This window comes from Sinohyriopsis cumingii, chromosome 1, assembly GCF_028554795.1.
Source record: "Sinohyriopsis cumingii isolate HCF-2022 chromosome 1, ASM2855479v2, whole genome shotgun sequence".
Taxonomy (NCBI): domain Eukaryota; kingdom Metazoa; phylum Mollusca; class Bivalvia; order Unionida; family Unionidae; genus Sinohyriopsis; species Sinohyriopsis cumingii.
In genome coordinates this window covers 61,050,397-61,075,456 of record NC_142961.1, presented here as the reverse complement: position 1 = coordinate 61,075,456, position 25,060 = coordinate 61,050,397, and the positions used below count along the sequence as shown (strand labels likewise).

Genomic DNA, 25,060 nt, shown 5'->3' with positions numbered 1-25,060 from the left:
AAGAGTTATGGTACTGGAAAGAAAGGGCTTTCTTTGATAACATTTGATAGAAAGCATCCTGGCATAGAAAGGGCTTTCTTTGATAACATTTGATAGAAAGCATCCTGGCATAGAATGGGGTTTATTTGATAACATTTGATAGAAAGTATCCTGGCATAGAATGGGGTTTATTTGATAACATTTGATAGAAAGCATCCTGGCATAGAAAGGGCTTTCTTTGATAACATTTGATAGAAAGCACCTCGGCATAGAAAGGGCTTTCTTTGATAACATTTGATAGAAAGCATCCTGGCATAGAATGGGGTTTATTTGATAACATTTGATAGAAAGCATCCTGGCATAGAAAGGGCTTTCTTTGATAACATTTGATAGAAAGCATCCTGGCATAGGAAGGGCTTTCTTTGATAACATTTGATAGAAAGCATCCTGGCATAGAAAGGGCTTTCTTTGATAACATTTGATAGAAAGCATCCTGGCATAGAAAGGGCTTTCTTTGATAACATTTGATAGAAAGCATCCTGGCATAGAAAAGCTTTCTTTGATAACATTTGATAGAAAGCATCCTGGCATAGAAAGGGCTTTCTTTGATAACATTTGATAGAAAGCATCCTGGCATAGAAAGGGCTTTCTTTGATAACATTTGATAGAAAGCATCCTGGCATAGAAAAGCTTTCTTTGATAACATTTGATAGAAAGCATCCTGGCATAGAAAAGCTTTCTTTGATAACATTTGATAGAAAGCATCCTGGCATAGAAAGGGCTTTCTTTGATAGAAAGCATCCTGGCATAGAAAAGCTTTCTTTGATAACATTTGATAGAAAGCATCCTGGCATAGAAAGGGCTTTCTTTGATAATATTTGATAGAAAGCATCCTGGCATAGAAAGGGCTTTTTTTGATAACATTTGATAGAAAGCATCCTGGCATAGAAAAGCTTTCTTTGATAACATTGGATAGAAAGCATCCTGGCATAGAAAGGGCTTTCTTTGATAACATTTGATAGAAAACATCCTGGCATAGAAAAGCTTTCTTTGATAATATTTGATAGAAAGCATCCTGGCATAGAAAGGGTATCATGATGTTTGAAGTGAATCATGGAGATTACAAATAGAGATCCATTAAATATATTATTATGTTGTGTAATTTTAGTTTTATAACCTCTGATGTGGATAACTGAAATCCATTCACAGTACCAGATTAGAAACAGAAATGAGAAAACTAATATGGAAGAATTTATTTACGTTCCAACTTTTTCTTTTTATTGAAACTTCCGAACTTTATGAAATTCAGAATTGAATTGCATTGGGGTTAGTTGGTGGCTGTTACTCAGAATTTAAAATATAGTGTGCTCCTAAATCTTTTCATTTACACCCAGAAGCTTACTTCAGCTTACCTCAATGGAAGGTCAGTAAAATATTAAATTCAAATAGTTTTATTCAGAAGCTTTCATTGTACACAGTAGCTAGGGAAAGGCAGCTTTTAAACACATATATGCCAGGATACACTGATTGTGCAGAAAGATCGTATGAAAATTTTTAAAAATTCTAAATTGCATCCATGAATGAAGATTCCACATTGAAATTGTCTTCCCTGGGTTCCAAATATCTTTTACATAACAGCCATAAGTCAGTCATAAAATCTGTCAGTAGTTGTTTACTTTTACACCTAGGGTCCCAAGTACAAGGGACACTGTGTGCACTGTCCTCCAAATTTGGGGGACACATAGCATTTTAATGGAAAAAAGGAAAGTTGTAGATAGTACAAAAAAATGCACTAGAAGTGCCCCCCCCCCCCCCCCCCCCCGATATTCTTATTTACTTCATCAGTTTTGCAAACTTAAGTTTCTCATTTGAATTGTGTTATCATTTGTTCCCTTGGACAAATATGTTAGTGTAATAAAGTTTTTGTCAGGTACTCAAGTAACTCGTGAAAAGATTAGCATATTTGAATATCTGGTTTGTTGAAAATGAGCTGCACTGTGGAATTTTCTGTTCTGGATCTTGCTGTCATTTAACTTGAGTGTTCACTTTATTATTATAATAATTTCTATATTTATGATTTATTTATCTTTTCAGATAAAGAATGTATTGATTAAATGACAGATTGTGTATTTTGATCAATTTAGTTCCATTTCTTATTCATTCAACCTGAAAATAAATTAAATCTTTTCCATGTTTTCAACCTCAAAAAATGTTACACTAGAGCCAACAAAGACTTTAATTGCAACCTGGCAGTCTACTACAAACTTTTAATGTTTTGATTGCCAAATATGGCAGACTAATACAAACTTTTAATGTTTTGATTGCAAAATATGGTAGACTACTAGAAACTAAAAATATTTTCTTTGCCAAATATGGCATACTAATGCAAACTTTTAATGTTTTGATTGCCAAATATGGCATACTACTTCAAACCATAAATGTTTTGATTGCTAAATAGGTTAGACTACTACAAACCATAAATGTTTTCATTGCCAAAAATGTTATTTTAAAATCGATGTTAAATGACATCTTACAGTTTTAATCATTTTTAACAACTGGCCATTGCTAGTGCCAAATATAGATGTTGATGGATTTGAACTAACAAAAAGTAGTAGGCATATTTTTCATTGGTTGTTTCCTGATGGAAAAACAAATCCAGTGGGTGTACAGTGGTCAAGATTTGATTGACATAAGATAGAATCTTGTGGGCAACCCTGATCCCATGCTCAAGGTGCAACACTGGTTGTTAACTGTAATGTTTTTCCATCAGTTTTACAAATCAAATAGAACCTGATTTCTCAATGAAAGCTGTTTGTAAACTGTCCCCATGTTGACATGGTAATGGGCTTCTGCCTTTCTATATGTGGTTAATAGCTTGAGAAGATTTAAGAAATATTTTCTCTTTTCAGGAATATGACTATGTGTTTACTGTAGACATTCAGGAGGGAAAACCTCCTTTAAAACTGCCTTACAACATAACTGAAGATCCATGGTTTGCAGCTCAGAAGTTTTTGGAGAAGAATGAGCTCAGTCAGATGTTCCTGGACCAAGTAGCCAACTTCATTGTAGAAAATACCAAAGGGGTTGTCCTGGGACAACCTCAGGCTGGATACAATGATCCTTTCACAGGTACGTGTTTTCAACATGGGGATTCCCTTTTTATTTCTGAATTTATGGGATCACAGCTCATTTTGATTTCTCAATTATGACGTGTGATTGGTGTATACTAAAGTGAATATCAGGAGTATAATACAAGATTCCAAACAAAGATTGAAAACAGAATCGTAAGAACAGAAAACTTTGTTAATGATGTTGTTGTTGTGGGGTTTAACGCCATTTTTCAGCACGATAGGCTATACATGGCGGCCAGTATTAATGGTGGAGGAAGAACCCGGAAAACCCCGGAAAGAACCACCGACCCACGAGAAGCTACTGGCAAGCTTTCTCACATGCCCACATTGGCTGAATCTTAGACTCGAACCGCCGCAGACAGAGGTGAGATGGCAGTGATCCGTAACGAAGAGCGCTTTAGACCACTCGGCCACTCGGGGCCCCCTTTGTTAATGATACTAATATTGTATCAGTTGTGTTCAACATATGTGATTGTGGCAGTAACGATGGTGTTTATTGTATTAGTCTGAATGTATGTGCCTTCTGAAAACTGAGATTTCGGCTGCTCATCATGACATAGCTAGCATCTAGCTATTACATTGGAATGAAAATGAGGGTCTGAGATTGAGCTGAAATCTAGATTCTGTGCTAGTTGAATTTTTAATGATATTTCACATTATAAATATTCCATACTGTGGAAAATCTTCTGTTATTGATTTTTGTGCTATGAAATATTATGCATTTCTTTCAAATAGTCTGTCGTACACTGCATGCAACTACTATAATGTATAGTAAACACAGTTAAAACAATCATGTATACCATGAATTTATGGCTAGTGCAGAGTAAAATTACTGTTTATAAAATAATATATCTGTAGTGAATCATGGATAAAACAAAGTAACATAGTAATTGCAGTGGGTCCAGCAAGATTTGTTATATATTACTGTGCCTTAAGAAGTTGAGGAACACTCACACAATCACGTGAAAACATATTTTAATTTGTCTACTTATTTCATGAAGACAGCATCAGCTCTTTACACCAAATCTGATATTGATAGACAATTAAACTTATTGGACACTTGCTATAATAAGCTTATGGAATGGACTTGTATGACATTGGCTGTGATAAGTCTTTGGGGTAGACCTGACATTCTGTAATAAGTCTATGGAATATACTTGTATGACATTGGCTGTTGTTGTTGTTGTTGTTGTGGGGTTTAACGCCATTTTTCAGCACACGATAGGCCATATATGGCGGCCAGTATTAATGGTGGAGGAAGAACCCGGGAAAACCCCGGAAAGAACCACCGACCCACGAGAAGCTACTGGCATGCTTTCTCACATATCTACATTGGCTGAATCGGAGACTCGAACCGGCTGTATGACATTGGCAGTAATAAGTCTATGGAATGGACTTGTGTTATGTATATTCGATTTAATTTATATTTGATTTAATTTAATTGTCTGTTTGTAAGTTTTACATTTTTTTTATTTTTAATTTTTTTTACATGTAAATGTAATGTAATTTTGTTTACTAGGAATTTGATATTTTCTAGAAAATTCAGTTTGACCTGAATCTTTTCATAAATACCTAATAATAGAAACACTATTTCTATTTTCAACTTTATAGTTCCCAACCTTGATTAAGAAATCACTGAGATAAGTAAACAATTTTCTATTTTTATTTTATTCTTGGAGTAAAATGATTGGTTTTTATCAAGGTCATACTGAGAGTACATGATTTTAGATTGTAAACAGCCCTTTTTCGCAATTCTGGATTTTCCGAAATCTCGCTGTAGTTAGATTTATTGGTGATGCTTAGAGTGATATTTTTCAGTTTGGGCTTTTATTTTACACTGGGAAGTGTTTGTTTTCTGACCAGTTTGGAGTTATAGTTTAATTTTTATTCAAATTATTTGGATTCTAAAAGATTAATTCTTTTTCCTGGAAATATTTGAGTGCTCATACTGAATTCTTGGACAAAGACATTTCTTTAAATTTTATTCAGTAATTCAGACACCAGAATATTATTGTGTGAATCAACAAAACTGTAGACATAACAGCACAATACTGACTACAGTATATGTCATTGCCTTCCATTTTGGATTTTTCGTCAGAACTCAAACTCAGATTTCATTGGAACATTTCATTACAATGACCTCTAAAATTTAATTTGTGAATTATTCTTGGATTATTTTTGGATTTGATTCTTTAAACTGTAAGTTCAAATTTTTCACTCATACAGTGTTTTTCCAGGGAAATAGATTATTTGTTAAATTTTTCAAAGCTTGTTGGTTTCACTCTTTCTTTTGCTACTGTTTATTAGAACCTAAACACGTAACATAAGAACTTGTATGACATTGGCTGTAATAAGTCTGTGGAATGGACTTGTATGACATGCTGTAATAAGTCTATGGAATGGACTTGTATGACATTGGCTGTAATGTCTATGGAATGGAGTTGTATGACATGCTGTAATAAGTCTATGGAATGGACTTATATGACATTGGCTGTAATAAGTCTATGGAATGGAATTGCATGACATGCAGTAATAAGACTATGGAATGGATCGTCAGCTACAGGTGATACTATAGAAGAAGAGGAAAGTGCTTATGTTTCAACATGAACTGAAGACTTCGCACAGACCGATGACATGGAAATAATCAGTACCTCATCCACAGCATGTGAAACCAGAGACTGAATTAAAGAAGAAAAGAAACCGAAATTCCAAGACACGTGGTTGATTACCTTCAGCTTGTTCAGGAAAGACCCAAAAGGAGGTTCATCCATTACGAACAGTAGATTGTGAGGGATTTAGTTCACAAAACAAAATTGACACTGGTCTTAAACATCAGACAGTGAAGAAACTGATGAGTATTCAGATACAAGGGGGTTGTACAGACCATTTCCTGTTTTTAGAGGCTTTGAAGAAACAGATTGATAAAAAGCAGAGAAGAATAGTTACCAGCACAGACAACTGAATTTGGTATGCAGATACTTTGTATATATGTTGTCAGAGAAGTGATATAAGTCATTAAATGTATGTCTTAAATTAGGTTTGCATATACCTTATAATGATGTTGTCACTTTATCAGCTCACATACAACATTGCAAACACACACACCCAGGTAGGTGTTTGGGACGTTCCCTTCTTAAGAAAATTCCTGGCAGCATATCTGGGTATACTTTAATAAGTCTGTGGAATGGACTTGTATGACATATTCTCTTTCTTTAGACAGGACATAAGTGATGTTTATAATTGAACTCTTTAATTTTAAGGTGGAAACAGATACATACCTGGTCAGAGTAATAGTTTTGGGAGCACTGGGACTGGTGGGACTGATCCTTTTACAGGAAGTGGCCGTTATGTTCCCACTGTTACTCAGGTCCCTTCTGGAGGAGGAGATGGATTGGATCCTTTCACAGGTGATATTAACCAAAGATAACTTCATTTCAGTTTGTAAATCATGGAAGATGCATGCTTCTGCATAGTGGATGTAGTTTAGAAGCTTCAGGAGACAGGGCTCGGATGTGTTTTAAAATGTATTAACTAAAAACCATTGAATATAGTGTACATTGATCATGCACAGTTTAATTTACTTAGTTTCAGATAGCATTGTAAATCATAAATGGTGCTGCATTGAAAATTCTAACAAGCGGAAAATGGATAAAGATAGTTTCTTTTATATGGGCCTAAATTATTTCATACCTTTTTTCTGTTAACCTGAACAGTAGGCATTCAGCTTATCTTTGAAAATTTATATTTGGTTTTGTTTTGTTTGTTCAACACATTTTTCAGGACATAATTGGCTGCTATAAGTGGCAGCCAGTGTATTTTGGTAGAAGTAGAACCACCAACCCATGGGATGCAACTGGTAAGCTTTCTCACATAACCATGTTGCCCAAGCTGAGACTTGAACCACATGGTCATTGGTGAGATGTCGTTAATCTGTACAGGTGATTGCCTTAGACCACTCATTTACCTGAGGCCCCAAATTGTGAGGTCTCTGTTAATCTAAAATTTCAGCACCCAATAAGAGTAACCAGAAGTTGGTATGGCGGAGAAGAGGTGGTTGCCTAATCATATGTTACTATTATCTGCCTCATTATCGGCAGTCAGCATTTATATCATACAAGAAATATTGAAAGATTCAATGAGGACATTTCTTCAAGCCAAATAAAATATTTTAAACCAATTTCTAAAAGAATAAATGTTACAACAGTGGAAAGCGGAAGCCTGTGCATCCCAGCAAGGAGACTTCATGGACTTCATTTTTAACATTACAAGGGCTTTACAGTTACAGGATGAGTTGAATGCATGCAGGTATCATTAACTAAGAAAAGAATGGTTGGGAATTGTTGAGTTCATGTAAGAGAAACTTTTATTATCTACTATTTAGGTTGTTTGCATTGATATTCCTTGATAGGTGCAGCAGCAGATACTATTTGTCATGCCATTTGAAATGATCTATAAGTTTCAATATTTGGCAGAATGTGTTGGAAAAAACTCTAGTGTAGTTAGAAAGCTTTAGTGTTTTAAGTCATCCCAGAGTGCCCTGGAAAAGTTTTGCACTTTATGGAACTGTATGATTGTTATTCTTATTTGATCAGTTGTAAAATGAATAAATAATTTAAACATTACATTGAGATAATAGCTTCATAGGGAAAGTCTTTTTGTTTTTAAACAGTATTCAAGAAAACATGTTCATATATTATTTATAACAATATAATCTAAATGGGGATTGAATAGAAAGCTGGAAGCTTGTTGAAAACTCTCCGTTATTACAGAGAAATTTTAAGAATAATTGTCTGTGAATTTAAAGTAGATAAATCACATGTAAAATATAAAAGTATACTTGATCATTTCATGTATATGTAATTGTTGCAAAGATCTTTCAGGGGTAAAAAAGATGGAATACACTTGTATGTTTGTGACTTGTGTGTTAATTAAAAATCATTTTGATAATTTTATGAAGGTTTTTCAATGCAGTTTCCTGTTTGTGACTATTGGAGCACTTGGTTGTTGAGAAAAAAACATGCAAACCTATTTCTTTGAATAGTAATTATCCGATTTCCATATTTAGTTGTTGTTGTTGTTGTTTGTTGATGTTGTTATGGAGATTAACGCCATTTTTCAGCATGGTAGGCTATACATGGCGGCCAGTATTAATGGTGGAGGAAGAACCCGGGAAAACTCCGGAAAGAACCACCGACCCACGAGAAGCTACTGGCAAGCTTTCTCACATACCCACATTAGCCGAATCCGAGACTCGAACCCACGCAGACAGAGGTGAGATGGCAGTGATCCATAACGGTGAGCGCTTTAGACCACTCAGACACTCTGGGCCCCTCCATATTTAGTAATCTGCTTTGCAACTAAAATGGATTCAGTGGAAGACATGGGATTGATTCCTATATTTCTCTAACATGGCTTTATGCAAATAAAAGACCCATCAGTAGCTGTAATACCAAGTTTGGTCTCTTCATTTATCTCAGATTGGCTTAGTGGTTTCTACTGCTTATTACAGAATCTCTTCTTAACATGAAAAAAAACGTTAGGTTTTAATGGACCTATTTCAAGTACATTTGGTACAGTGAATCTTAATTTTTTTAAATCTCTCAATACTATGTTATCAGAATGTACAGACACTTTCATTTCCTTATTTCTGTTGTACTTTGTGCAGTATGCTTTGTTAAGTATCATATGAAATTCAGTATTATTGCACTCTGCAGTGAAACAGACGATAATGAATGATGGACATCAAACAATTTACAACAAAATCGCATTCATACTTGACATGTTTGAAGCAATATTACACAAGTTCTGATAGTTACATCATGCACTATCACAACTGGATCGGTGAAAAGTGTTGGGGGGGGTCCAAAATTTCAGAAGGGCCTCAACTTTCCTCAAACAGCCATCAAAGTAAAAAGTCTATGTCTCTTTTTACTCCAAGTGTGCATAATACCTAATAAATATTTGAAAGAATAAAATAATAGTCAAATTTCAAGTGACAAGTGACTGCATGTTTTTGGTGTACATTTTTTTTGTAAAGGGGGAACTAGTCCTGCCCTGACGAGTTCTTAGTAATATCTTTTTCAGACATCCAATCACAGGGTTATAGAGGTGTGATTTAAACATGACATTTTATTTATAAAAATTAACCATGCCATTCCTTTTCTTATTTGAAATAAATTTATCTTGCGATGAATGTAATAACTTGTATGATTCTCTGTTGTACTTGCATCCATATACATCTATATATGAATCTGCATTGAAATACCATAAGATAGCATATGTTTATACATAAGCTTGGCTAGCCCAACAATTTTTATACCTCCTGCTTAATAAATTCAGTGAGAGCAGCCTATGAATGCAATAATGTCTATAGACACTACTGAATAAAATTTCTTTTCTGCCTTGTTGTCCATCTAGTTTGGCTTTTGTATGCTCTTTATGTATTTCACAGGGTCCTCAAGTTATCATAGCAGTAACAGTGCTGAAAGATTAAATACCACAGATGGTAGCAAGTTCTTCCCACAGAAATCATTGTTGACATTTGACACAGCCAATCCAACTCAAATCATAGGTAATAATAAAAATATTGATGATGATGATGATGATGATGATAATAATATTGATGACGATAATAATAACTCTTACAGGTCAAATAGTTGGTACTTTTTAAATTCATATCTTCATTCTGACAATAATGTCACATGTATGTTTTTCTTTTGGAAATATGGTTTCTAAAGGTCCTTATTCAATACCTTTATGAAGTACTAACATACTATATTAGAGCAAACCCATTTTCATTGAAGATCAATGAGACATCATATTTAGTCTTATAGTGAAAGTCCATATTGATACTAGCATCCATTTAAAAGAGTAATAACAAGAATTTCAAAATAGCCATTGTTGTGGCAATATGTCTGCTGGTGTGTAAGGTTTTAATTGTTTTGAGCCAAATATAGAGTAAAATGATTTAACAATTAACAGCATCTTGAATAAACTTACAAATGTTATTCATAAAAGGCAAACCACTCTGGTGGCCTAGTAGTTAGAGTGCCCACCTCGGATGTGGGAAGTTGTGGGTTTGATCCCCGGCCGAGTCATACCAGAGACTTACAAAAATGGTACTAACAGCTGCCTCGCTTGGCGATCAGCATTAAGAGGTTAGTGTTAGGACTGGTTGGCCTAGTGTCAGGATAATGTGACTGGTTGTGACATCATGCTACATGTCTGTGGCATGATGCCCCAGTGCTAGACATCACTATAAACTTCCACATTGCAGACATCTTAGCAGTATGACTGAAAAATTGTTAAAGTTATATTAAAAATCCAAATCACATCACATAACACACATAAAAGGCTAGACAACATGTTTGTTATGGTATTCATATGTTCATCCATCAATATGCTCAGCTAGCACACTGTTTGTTTGGGATTAAATGTTATGTTTTTTTCTCTCAAATTTTCTTGATAGATCTCATTATAGCCATGTTATATCCAAAGTGATATTTCATATGAAAGGTCTTTGCTCATGGTTGTGTGTTGATAAAGGGGGTGAGTATGTGCTGGGATCAAAATTTATTACAACAGAGACTAGGAAATTTTAATATCTTTTTTCAGGAAAGCTGAAGGAATTTAATGAGAAAGTTGGTCCAGGAATGTGTGTTGATGGGAGCAAGTTGACTGACTTGGAGTCAGTGATAAAGGACAAAAAGCTCAGTGCAGAGCATCTAAACACTCTCAGCTCTGTCCTTAGCTGGCCAAATGGTAAGCCTAAGTAACTCATAGTACATAGTTAGCATTTTACTTCAGGAAAGAATATGAACTGCTTTCAGCAATTTCCACAACAGACCCAGTGAGCTAAATAGCTGTGTTTGGTCATAGATATATGGAACAGCCACTTGATGTTAAAAGCCCAAATCTCAACCCACCGACAATGAGTTTGAAATTTATTGGCTCCTCATTAATTGTATGGAGTTTCATGTTATGGTATTGAGGTAATTGTTCTTAAAAACCATCCCTTCATTCCTTAATTGGCTATCAGTAACAGGATCAATCTTTATTGAACATTTTACTTCAGTAATCATGTGCACTCCATTGTACTTATGTCTCACTAATAATATCCAGCAGTTCCAACACTATAGACTATGGAGTTTTTTATTTTACATAAACTCATGTTGGACCCAATATATATATGTCAGCGTATCTCAATGTCAGTTGGAATTTGGCCAGTTTACCATACAGGTTTGTTACAATAAAATTAAGGGTATTGGTCAGTGTAGGGATCGGGGTGTTTTCAAACCTGTTATTAGCACTTCACCTCAATGGTGTCAGTGTTAACATATAGGAGTAAATAAACAAACTGTTTTTGAAAAGAATGTTGCTAAATGCTGGTCTACCAGACCTGCCAACTTTTACAATTTTGTAGTAAGTCTTACAAAAATTACCCTTAAAATACGGACTTACAGCATAAAAGCATAAACTACAGAAAAATGATCATTGTAGAAAAATCCAGAAAATATGTTCATCCATGTTTGATTTGGATCTGGGTTTCATATTAGAAGTAGTGAAATTGGTCAGGGAACCAGACTTACTTTACAGCAGCACATCAGATGCTTTAATCTGCACCTATTTGTTCATTTGAAGCATCTGCATGATCAAACTGTTGATCATATAATTTTTTTTTTTAAAAATTGGCATTCTACAAGTGATGCATGTCTAAGACAAAAAGGAAAATAAGCCTCTTGAAAAGTGTTAACAATCAACACAGGAAAAATAAAAAGGAATATTCAGATTCTTGTGAATAAAGGCTGGAAGAGACACAGTTATGTTTATTGGACATCATTTGTCAATTTGAGTATGACTTGTGATGGGTAATATGATTGCCATCGTCATGTGAAATGGAAAAAGAATTTCCAAGAATTACGTCAAGGAGAGACAGCAGCAAGCCATTGAACTGCATAGGGTTTAGAACTAAAATTTGTGTACTGTACTAGTGGTAAATAAAGTCTACGCGTACTTTAGAAATGTTTCAGTTGAACATAATGTTTATTGTCATTACTTGTTCCGAATACTGAACTTTTAATTATGTTTTCCAGCTTTATAATAGCAGTTTATGATATTTTATTACACCTTACTGAAAACTGGTCAAACTTTCAAACTTACGGAAAAAAATCAACTGCCTTTCTGAGACGAACTCATCAGGGTTGACAGGTCTGGTCTACAACAAACAAAGTAATCCAGCCATGGCATTTTTCCAAATCAAATAATGCAAATATCCATTCACCAGTACATTAAATCTTGAATTACTATTCTTAACAGCAGCTTTAATCTAAATTTAGTACAATTTCTGCATCCATATAGGCATAACCATCCCATCACATGGATATCCAACAACTAAAATGCTACTTTTTTTTGCCATATACAATAATGCTACATCAATAGTAATGGAATTAATGCACATTAGGCAGAAATTTTCGTATCCAAATTGATTATTTATGGCCTGTCTAACCCTGAGTGAACTATGTAACATCACACAGGAATTTTTATCAGTGATCCAGTGTTGAAAAATGTCTGTTTCAAATGTTCTTTTGATTTTGAAGGACAGTTGCTTCTTGAATTATAATTAAAAAAGTTTACTTTTAAATGTTGTTGGTTATAGAACTACATATTATTAATTCAATTGACATCTGAACTGTTGTTTTACCCACATGAATTGAAAGGTGCAGCATTTGAGCTAGTATAAATGAATTTATAATTTATCTAAACTATTTTCACTAGACTGAAATCTATGTGATAAAAAGAATATCAAATAGTTAATGACATAATATTACATTTATGAACTTCTCGTGGGTCGGTGGTTCTTTCTGGGGTTTTCCCGGGTTCTTCCTCCAAAATTAATACTGGCCACCATGTATAGCCTATCATATGCTGAAAAATGTCATTAAACCCTATAACAACAACAACAATATTTATGAAACTTGTTGAATTATGTTTTCTTTTGCTTGCCAAGGCCTGGAAAGTTGGAAATTCATCAATTCATTTAATTAAATCATTACCGTTTTGAGAGTCTCTTTATGTTAGAAAGACCATAATACTTATAGCTCTGTATTGTTGGATATTATGGATGATACATGAGTACATTGGGTTGTACTTGTTGAGATAAAATGTTAAATGATCAGGTGTATGTATTATCAAAAAAGTAAAGTTTCCTGAAAACACTTTCAAAAGGTAGAGACAATCGTATTATGAAAGGAATCAAAATATCACTCTGTCATTAGGCAAAGCTGCTGTTAATGTCCTTGATACATTCTGATTGGAGCTACATAGTAAAATTTGAACGAGAAATACTGCCTTGAGATGGAAATTTAAAAAAAAATTGAAGTGAATAAAACAGGTCCTTTTTTTGGAAAATATTTTTATTTTGATTATCTGTACATGCTGTAAACTAATCTGCATGAAGACTGAGGAAACAAAGATTAAAGGCGTTCATAATTTGTTGACCATATTTGATTTCGTATGCAGGGACTGAAGTTTTGGTGATCAGATGTGCTTTTTGTATCATGATATAAATTTTTATTATTCATGCTGATTGTTCAGAAACCTTTTCTTTCCTGTCTTTAAGGTTCAGCTTTATTTCATATTTATGCTTCAGATTAAAACATTTGTACACTAATGATCAATATTATTTTGATATTTACATAGCAGTGTGTACAAAGCAGGAACAAGGAATACTAATGTCAAATTATCAGAAAGAACATTATTGAATGCAGTTTGTATAATTTTTAAGTACATTTTATATACTTTTCTAGTACATTTTGGTCTTTAAATCTGTTTTTTTATATTGTTTGAAGAGCTTTGTTGGAAGACCATATGGAGGCTGTAATTTTTTACATTAAACATGTTATAACCTTTCAGAATATGTATTCCCAGCCCTTGATGTGTTGCGTTTATGCCTTAGAAGTCCAGATGCTAATGAGACTCTGTGTTGTGACAGCAAGATTTTACAGACACTACTTAAGTACCTTTCAGCTGACTCTCCACCCCAGTGTCAAACGTTATCACTCCGAGGCTTATGTAACATGTCTTTCCAGCCTGCAGGCCGAAAATTGTGTGGTGACAGTCTCGAATTGGTCCTTATGAAGGCTTTGAGTTGCAAAGCATCCCGAAATAAAAATGTCCAAATAGCTTTAGCCACACTTCTACTCAACTATTCAGTACTCCTAGGCTCAGGCTCAGATCTCGATGGAGTTTCCTTATGTTTATCGGCAGCCTTGTCGTTGCTGCAAGAAGAACTAGACCCGGAAGCAGAATTTAGACTCCTAGTCTGTGTTGGTACCCTCATTAAGACTGATTTGGCTGTCAAGGTGATGGCAATATCACTTGGTGTAACAGACATTCTTGGAAAATTGACCAGGGTATCAGAGCCCAAGAAAGTAGCTGATTGCTTAGAAGAGCTGTTGATAAATCTAAGATGATGTGTTGTTAAATAATATGTACTGAATATTGTTATTTAAAGTAACATTATCATTGATTCTGTTTTGGTTTATGTATATTGCTTTGGACTTTTTCCTTTTAAATTTCTTTAAATTCATATTCTTTGTTTTTAAAATCATATCGTGGAATCCTACAAGTTGAATGTTTTTTCATGACACTCTTATTTTGAAAAAGCAACTTGCAAGTGCATGCATGTCAATACATTGTTATAAGTATCTGTTCACTTGGCTGAGGACAGATTAGCACATGATACATGACAGCCATTATATTCAGTTGCATAAGAAGCCAGGAAAACCATGGGAAGAACCACCAACCCACTGGAAGCAAATGACCATTTAGCACTAAGCTTTATCATTTTTGTAATACATTTCATTTGATTCTATGTACCTCAGATCTGGGAGATCTCCAACATGAATGAATCATTACAGTTAATGTACTACCAACTCCACAGCTAAGGTGTCCAGCCATTTCTTGGCATATTCAGGGAATAAGAGGGAGGTTGAGAGGAATTTATTGCCTTAATGAAAATATCAGAGTTTCACTGGATATGGAAAAGCAAACTCAGCTAGCTTCATCACAAAACCCCACATGCATGTTTATTTAGTTGCTGAAAGACAAATAAAAACTAATCATTTTTGTCTTCATACTGTGGAAATGATAAAATATGGTTAAAAAATAGAGCTATGAAGCTTTTTGGTATGCATCTTATTTTAATGTTTTCTTCTTGTCAGAAACATATTTCCTATAATTGTTTTAACATCATGGGCATTGGAGCTATCATTTAGTATGCAAATGCAAAATTTAAAAGGTTGGGATTCAGCACTAACAAGTCCAACAAATGTAGGCTCGAAGTTTGATGTAAAACTGATCAGTTCATAAAAGAATCAGAAATAATTATATAAGGCCACACTGCTGGTTTGAATAAAGTATCTGTATAAACATGTTTTTACTTGCATGTTTTTCCTGTCTTAGTTGCTGTTGAAGGGTGAACATAATAGTTTTGAAAATGTTAAAGAAAGTATTAGTTCCTCTCCTCTCGTCAAGTATATGATGTGAAATATTTACTGCAACTTTCCTTGATGATATTTTAAAAAAAAAGAATACATTTCATTTTTTGTAAAAATAGCTAAAACATGCTTTGTACAATAGTTAGGATCCATGATATAATTGTTTTTTTAGCAAATTATTGTTCTGTTTTGATCAGATTATCTCTTGTTCCTATAGCAGGTGCTAGATGCCAGGGTAGTGTGGCTAAAAGACTTCAGAGTTCAGTATGAAAAATAAATGTTAACAGTGCTGAGATAAACTGTTTCATATTATGGTTTACAATAAAATTCTTGTGTATATCATACTTTTCTTGTTCATTTTTGCAAAGAAGGATTTGATAGATTGAAAATTGAGATCATATTTTGAGCACGGAGTTTTTCCAGTCAGGATGAGTAAACAATCTACCTGTCTGTCAGTCTTTTCTTGAAGTGACATGCTTGAACTGACAAGACAGGTTTGTAAAATGTAAAACCCAGAAAGAAACAAAGAAAATTGCAAAACGATATCTTCAGTCATAAAAATATCAGACTGAAATAGATATTTTCTGGAAATGGAACCTTATAATAAAAAAAATATGAGTACAAGTATGTTATTGTAGTCATGGAGACTTAGTATTTTGGTCTGTTTCTTGGAAACTGTTGCATGTACAGTTTTGAAAGTTGAAGGACCTATCTTTTAAAAATAACTACCCATTGCTATAAAAATAGATCACAGTGACCTATTTGCGCACTTTGATTAGTGTATATCATACATTAAGGTTCATTTCTTGGACTCTTACAAGATGTGAAGTTGGGAAATTTAATGTATACATTCATCCTGAGAAGAACTGCTTACCATTTGTTACCAATACTAGAACTGCTTTTTCATGCCTCATTGAATAAATTAGGCATTTGATCCTATAATGTGAAATATATTTCTTCTTAAAATGCTTTACCTGATTAGACTGATAGATGTAAGCAAAACAACAGGTTATCTTAAACGTCTTGCAGCTTCGAAACTATGCTGGTTACTCTACCTTTTGTAGAAAGATTTTCTTTTTGCACAAACTGTATCCATGCATAAAAGGATGCGTAAACCCTAGCTGGTATCCCACGCGAAACTTGAAGATGCTTCACATACCTTAGGTGGGGGATGGACTTTTCCTTGGTAAGGAATTGTAACTGCATCCTCTAATGTTTGTTTCTAAATATATTACGATCGGATAATGTATTAGATCAAGCAATCCCTGCTCGCAGTTATTCGATCATAATTCTGATATACTTTTCAACCCCTTCTCTCATTTACATCCCTTGACGAATGAACAAATCCATTCCAGCAACAACCAACGGTTCACAATATTGTGCCAGTTTCTCAATACACGTTGAGCTGCCTTGATAATCTGACTTCTGCCTAGGCAATTGAAAACCTTTAAGCACTTCTGTTGCTTAAAGAAGATTAAAGATGTTGCAAGCGTTGTTTTCGCTTCATTTGTGAAGTGGTAGTTTTATTGAAATATCATCGGCCAACCTGGTCTCATGATATCTTGAATTACAAGTTTCATACTTGCACTCAACCCTGTGGATAGCTTTCTATGATTGGCAAGGAGGTAAGAGACCAAGTTGGAGTCAAATGCTGGAAGGTTGAAGTTGTAATGAGAACTTGTTTTACAATGTCTTTATGCACAAACTTTGTAAATGGTTTGTTACAAGATAGGAACCTACTGTTCTCGAGGTAGGAAGGTCAATGTAAGGGAAACTGATCAAGTGGTTGACACTGTAAAACTTGTTTTACATCGTCTTCTTGCAAAAACTTTAGAAATTGTGTGACATTAGGACATGAGGATGAGAAAAGGCCAGAATCAAGATCAATGGTGAGCATTGGTTTACACTTTATGGGTATGTCCGTCTAGTGATTCCACTCATTGCAATTGATGTGCATAATCCTGTTTCAGATAGTTGAAACCATTCTTCCATCACTCACCCAGGAATTGAATTTAACTTTTAGACCCACGTAAGACAGAAAGAGGGGGAAAATAATAAAAATTTTGAAAGGTTTGCATATTGAAAAGTTGGAAAATTAAGGATATTTGTAAGTGGTATATAATTCTCATTTTAATATTTCTGGTAAGTTTTAATATGTACGACTACTATTATTTGTTCTTGCTTCTATCAGCAGAATCAATGGTTACCCAATTTTATTTATATTATGTATATATTAATATATTTACATAGTTGCCAGTCTAGGCTCTTTAAAATAAGTAATAGTAAAAAACGAAAATCGACAAGCTTTTAATATTCAACAAATAATTTATTTTCCTAGAATACCAAGTGAAAATGAAAAAAGAAGTTATGGTATTGTGAATTAAATCCCAAAATAATCCTAGAATTACAGACACAAGTCCTAATAGTTTAAAGTTCTGAAAAAACTTTAGTAGAATCCAAGTTAAGTCCAATGCTGAAGGCGTTGATATGCCTGTGGCGACCTGTATTGTGTTGTTGAACCAACATTCTTTTGCTGAAACACAGTAGTATAATTCCAGGCTTGAATTCACTATAAATCCCAGGGAATGTCTTTGTCCAAGAATATTAATTTTTAATGAGCACTGTATTTCCATAGACTATTCACTTGATTTGAACAATTTAAAAAAATAAATTCCATCCTAAATGAACTACTGGACAAGTTGAGTCCAATGTTGAAGGCGTTGATATGCCTGTGGCGACCTGTATTGTGTTGTTGAACCAACATTCTTTTGCTGAAACACAGTAGTATAATTCCAGGCTTGAATTCACTATAAATCCCGGGGAATGTCTTTGTCCAAGAATATTAATTTTTAATGAGCACTGTATTTCCATAGACTATTCACTTGATTTGAACAATTTAAAAAAATAAATTCCATCCTAAATGAACTACTGGACACCGCAATAATACAAATTGGTTCTGCTTGATATTAAGCACAAATGAATAATCTTTCCAGTGACAAGATAATATGGTCCCCTAATGACCTTACGTCACAATTAACATTTAAAAAAAAACATACCTATTGGAAAATAACTTTCAAGAAAGTTCTTAATGTTTAAAAAATAAAATGTTAGTTATTTTTAGACAGTTTGTTGCTAACATTATAATATATAGCCTGGACAATGTCAGGTACCAGGGTAAATTGTAGGGGAATCCCAACAACCTAGACCAGACCGAAATAAACATGTTTACTTTTATTATCAATGATCCTGATATTAAACCCATACACAGAGAATATTTTAACTATTTATTAGTTGTTTACAGAATAAAATTTTAAAAATAAATAAATCCGGTCAAGTAGAAAATAAACATACATAACTATATATGTATGTGTGTGTGTGTGTGTGTGTGTAAATTATGCGTATTTCACTTCTCACTTACTTTTAATAGAAGGACATGTTGATTTTTAATAAAAATCTCTTCCATAACTTGTTCGTTTTGAGCTCAGAGTGATTTTCTTTTGCTTCAATCTTCTTCTGACTTTTTAAATTTCATGATGTATGACAAATATTTTTAAGCTCTATAGTTCATCAAAGATTGAAACAAATGATGAAAATAGAAGACTAGTCTATTGTGCAATATAAACAGGTGTATTACTACCTTCAATCATTCGACTTTGTATCGACTCTTAAGATTCTTGAATTTTACCAACGGTCCTGAACCGGGGGTGGTGGTATGATCTTTTTATAATTATATTTACTTTTGACGAAATTCCTTTGTCCTTTTGATCTGTTGGTTGCCTATAGTAGTGTCTTTGTATTCAATTAAAGTCGCACAACATTTGCTAGAAATGATAGTCCGCGGAATCTTTTGATCATGTTAATTGATCACTTTTACAGCAATTGTGACAATCAGGATGCATACGTGGTAAACATGTGTGTGGGTGTGTGTGTGTGGGGGTAACTAATAGGTTTTGAATACACATGTTCCATGTCGTTTTATTTCTGGGTGACAAGAAACAAATTGATGTATAGTGAACAAAGGAACTTGACCATACATTTACAATGCAGTTTATTTTAACCTGTACAGAAAATAGTAACCTCCGTATGTTCTCATTCCTTTCAGGTCTCTCTTGTCAGTCATTCACAAACGGTTAATGTAATCGCTTATATATATATATATATATATATATATATATATATATATATATATATATATATATATATATATATATATATATATATATATATATATATATTCAAATCCACTTGAGGTAGTAATGTCTTGCTCACTTGTCAGAAACGGTTTATCTTCCTTTAGATTTAAACAGTTTTTAGCTTTTCCATTTGCAAAACCAAACTATAATTTAGCAGTATATTGTCGGAATTGAAACCCTATGCACTATACATATAGATAGCTACCTTTCTACGTACCGTCATGACTTTGACAGTGATATAAGAATATCGGATGATGTTAATGTCAAACCAAAGCAAACGGAAAACGTTACAATTTGCAACTAATGCATTCAAACACGTTTCTAATACGTTAGAGAATACCTTTTAACGCTGGAAAAAGTTGCTTTAACCCACTAGCTGCAAAATTCAACGCAGACATGTGCATAATAATGGTCAAATGGGTTTTCTTCATTAAAATTTAAATATATTGTTATCCAAGATCAATGCAGCAGTTATATTTTTTACAATTATGCCATAATAAAATTAAAGAAACTTTTAAATGCATTTAATGTTTTTTATGTAACAATTTGTTTGCGTTAGCCATAATGCGGAACCTTTTATTATTATCATGTCCGTCTTTTCGTCTGTTCCCAATTTCGCTTCTGCACAGTTACTTGAGTTCTTCACCATTTATCATTACCAAATGTTTATAAGTAGCTTTCATTTGGGTCAAAGAAAATGCCTATTGATTATGGCTTCAAATGTCAACGGTTAAGGTCACACTGACTGCAATAAATAAAATGTTTTCCTAACAAATATAGATACTGTGACCAAACTTTGTAAGCGGCTTGAGATAATAAAGACACCTACTGATTTTGGGATCAGCCTGTCCGGATCACAGTGACTAAAAGCTGAAATGATTTCCGCACGATCTGTTTTAAACTCATTATGTTTGCAAGCTTTGTGCGTAGCTTACATTTGAGACAAGAAAGACATTTGCTCATTTTGGGGCCTAAATGACAAAGGTAAAGCCAAAGGGATTAAAAGAATGAAACACGATTTCCACAGAATTACTTGAGTTATTTTAATAAACCTAGGGTATGTGCTATTTGTATTTGTGTCTCCGTTTGTGGCTTGTAATTATTCATCCATTATGAGGAGTCGGGTAAAGAGGATATATCTGAACCCGAGTGACTGACCAGTTTTTGGGAGCTGACGTCGTGGTTTACAGTACTCATGAGACTTGATGATGGCATGAATTAGTTTCGTCAAATGAACCATCCCTGATTTATTTGCAGGTATGCTAGTTTGGTAATTTGGGGTACAAGTGGTTCTTTGTATTAGATACATGGGTCGTGTTTGTCTTCCATTGAGTGAAGTACTTATATTCATCCCAGAAAAAGCTAACTGACTAATCATACAAAGGTGAAACAAGGAAAACTATACTAATGTGAAATTATAGTTTCGTGGTGTGTGGTCATTAGGCGATTAGGGAAACGTTAGCGTGGTATTTGATTGTGTAAGATCCTTTCAGTTGACAATGACTGTTATCTTGAGGACCTTGGAAATGTATGAAACATGGACTATCAAGCCACGATTACGCGGGTGTTTGATTTGCTCTTTATGAGACCTTTGAGTGTATCATTATTTACCATATGACTTGATTAAGTTTTGTAGATAGTTGGCATTTGAGGTAAGAAAGACACCTATTGACATTGACATTGTATTTAAAGGTCAAAGTCAGAGGAACTTCAAGAAGAACAATGATTTCCACAGAATGACTAAAGTCTTCTGTCACAAAACATAACAAACTATTTGATGACCTGCATGTAGGACAAGACACATCGAGTTTGGGGTTTTAACTCAAAGGTCAAAGTGACTGAGATTTAAAGAAGGAAAATTATTGAGGTAAAATAACGTGACTTTGTAGAATGCACCGTCTACGCACCCCTTTCTCTTCCCCAATTGCATACAGATGTGAACTATTAGTATTATTTCTCTTTTCAGTTGACCCTCGTTCAATGGAATAGACTTATAACAAAAATTGTTACACGCTGTGACCTTCATTTTTTTTTATTATACAGAACTTTAAAACATTAACCACTATTTTATCCTTATTTGGGCTGTGGACCCATTAATTATCACATATCCACAAACGTAGTTGTTGCATTAAAAATAAATAGATAAAATAAAATCTATTAAATCACTTTAACATTCTAACATCCCCTTTGTAAATACTCTCCACTTCATCAAACTATTGTTTATCACGGAATGTGCATTATCCAGTGAATCACATTGAGTAAACAGCCGTTTTATGGTGCCATCGTTTTTTTTCTCACAAAAAATTATATTTAGTTGTGAACACAAATCTCCTGTACAGAAAGATAACATTTTGAGACAAACTATTTTTTTTTAGTGACTAAAAGTCATGGTTAGCCAACAAAAAACATTACAGAGAGAGAGAGAGAGAGAGAGAGAGAGAGAGAGAGAGAGAGAGAATATTTATGCAAAACTATTATAATAGGACATTTTAAAATTCTGTAATTGCATGGTGATACTATTTACGCGAAAAGCAATTCCCTTACATTAATTTATTTATTACACTGCGAGTTCAGTTGCTATTACTATTTATAATTTTTTCAAATTAATTGTGCCCTATATTACCATTAATTATCAAGATTAATTTATTTCCCCAAGCTGAAGAGAATCGGTCCATACTGTACGGCATGTCAGACTGAGATGTTGCGTTCAGGGAACAGTCGCCAGCAAATAGGAGACCATGAGCAGTCACTTCCTGTAACTTCGTCTTCGCTTGTGATCCTCTTGGATAAAGAGCGTTCCATCATTCCGGTATCTGATGTCTATCCCAGTATCATTGTCGTGGAAAGCATCAGTGAGCATGGCAGAGAATGTCATATTGAAGAGGGGTGGGGCCAAAACACGAAACACAGCCCTGATTGACTCTATTGGTTACTGGGAATGGTTCCGATGTTTTCCCGTCCTCCACGACACGAGTGAGCATGTCATTATGGAACTGCTAAACCATCACGATGAATTTATTAGGGCAGCCAAATTTGGCCACGATCTTTCAAAAGGTCTAAAGGCTGAGTGTGTCCAGGCTTTTGTCAGGTCGATGTATGGCGTGTACAAGCTGGAGGTCGATTCTTGATATTTCACCTGGAGTTGACGTAATCATACTGATTCGCTAGCAAGAGCTCTCTATCGATGAGATGCAGTAGATTCAGCATAATTCTGTCCAGTATTTTGCCGTCTATTGACAGTAAGGAGATGTCACGATGTTCATCGCAGAAATCTTTGTTGCCTTTCCGCTTGTACAAATGGTGAATGGATGTATTCTTGTACTCCTGGATGTATCTTCTTTAGTCCACACTGATTGGAAGAGTTCACTAAGTTTCTGTGCCATATTTAGAGGTTGCTGCATTTGTATAGGAAAATATGAAAGAGTTTTTCGGATGGAATACTGCACGACCTTGGGAGTGAAGTATATCCATCTGACAAAACGAGTTCATATTTTCCCATACAAATGCAGTAACCTTTTTATTATATGCTCATTTTCGTATTCTACCTAATACTTAATTATATTAACAAAATACACTACATGAAACAAAGTAAATGAATGTATGCCGTATACCAAACTAAATACACAAGCGCAGATTCATCATTAAACAACAACAGCATTATTAGTGCGCACATAACTCCGCCCAGATAAATTTGAACTTAGTCGCGCGCTAGACATAACTTTGGAAAGAAAATGGCTTGTCTAGTTAAAATTGAAATTCGGAGTCATATTGTGAATGTATGCGCATTGCAACAACTTTTCCATTTGATCTGGAATGAATAGATTTGGTATTTTTGTCTATTCTACGAAATTTCGTGATTATGGACTATATTTATATGTGACAATTCCACATGAACTACATCGGATTGAAGAAGCAAGGGAGAAGCGTGTTGACATCTGCAAATGTGTTTCTGTTTCTGTCATTGAATATTTTAAATCATAATGTGGGAAAAATATGAAGTCTTTCAATTGCAATTATCAAATAGACGCTATGGAATTTAATGCTTATTTCATTTTGAGTGCAGTAAGGAGGATGTAATTGCACTTATATTCGAAATTACAGTACAATTTCGAAATGTGTGGTCAAGATTGCGAACCTATGACATGGCTCATGTAATTCGGATTTGCAGAACTAAGAAAGTACATTTTGAGGAAATTCAGGATGTAGAACTGTAAGTATAATATTTTTTGCCATTCTTATTACCCGCTAAAGAAGACAGCTTATGCCTTGTCACTTGCAAGTTATTTGTAAGGACCCTTTCTAGCATCTACTGTATAGCTAGCCTAAATCCCAAACATTGTATCAAAAAAGTTAACGCGGAATGTGCCAAAGCAGCTGGCATTTGGCAGTCCACGAAACATCAGCTTTACTTCATTCAGAAACAAATTTAATCAACAAAAACGTAAAGCGCCTACTACGTGAGTGTACATGATTTGTTTACAACTCAAAAGTGCTAACATTTGCGTCCATTTTTTGTTTACAATAGAAAGTAGTTACTTTATGAGTGCAATGTGAAGTTGCGCGCGAATTCAGTATCGTAAAATATTGAACGATTCTGACAATGGAAAGTTAACGGGGAAAAAAATGAGCATATAATAAATGAGCCTCCTTCTTTGTAAAATTCTGCTGGCATACATCTGCTCCATGTGCTTTACCATCCGTCCTCAGGTAAAAGGCTTTCACAGTTTCAGTCAGCACTGGGGGATCAGCAAGTTTTATGTTGATTTCCTTCTGGGACAGTCGATAAACTGCCTCCTTTCCGATTGTTAGTTGATTAGGTGTGCTATTGAAGTATCTTTCCTTTGGAAGTGAGCAACGTGGCGTTGTCGGCAGTCAGTATTTGGAGATATTCCTGATGATATTCAATAGATCAAAGACTTTTTTCATGTTATTCCTGTCTGCGTATGACTGAATCTCATGTGCCTTACTGTTAGTCATGAGTCTTGCAACTCTCTTAGTTTGTATTGGACATTCCTCTAGGTGTTCTTGAAGATTGCCTTCTCTAATGATCATTACTGCTGTATTGTATGTTTTTTCTCACTGTGAAGCCGATGTATGGCATATTCTTTCACATCAAACCAATCTAGTTTACCATTGGTGGGGTCAATGATTTCGGATGAACTTGAGTACAGAGTCACTGAAGTCACTATTGTTTTCTTTAGCATTCTTCGAGTTTGGCTCGATTGTATCCAGCTGGATGTACACTTGGTCGGCAATTGCT

General features: G+C 34.4%; 1 protein-coding gene across 1 annotated transcript in view; it reads left to right on the top strand.

Annotated features, from left to right (window-relative positions):
- The window catches only part of LOC149806958 (phospholipase A-2-activating protein-like), a 43,171-nt gene extending 27,222 nt beyond the window's left edge, over positions 1–15,949 (top strand). The window contains exons 8-12 of the mRNA XM_089960150.1: positions 2,889–3,108; positions 6,371–6,517; positions 9,562–9,681; positions 10,725–10,871; positions 14,022–15,949. Coding sequence (XP_089816276.1) covers positions 2,889–3,108; positions 6,371–6,517; positions 9,562–9,681; positions 10,725–10,871; positions 14,022–14,581 — 1,194 coding nt within the window. The 3' untranslated portion in view covers positions 14,582–15,949. The remainder of the gene's footprint in view (positions 1–2,888; positions 3,109–6,370; positions 6,518–9,561; positions 9,682–10,724; positions 10,872–14,021) is intronic.
- Positions 15,950–25,060: the final 9,111 nt, after the last annotated feature.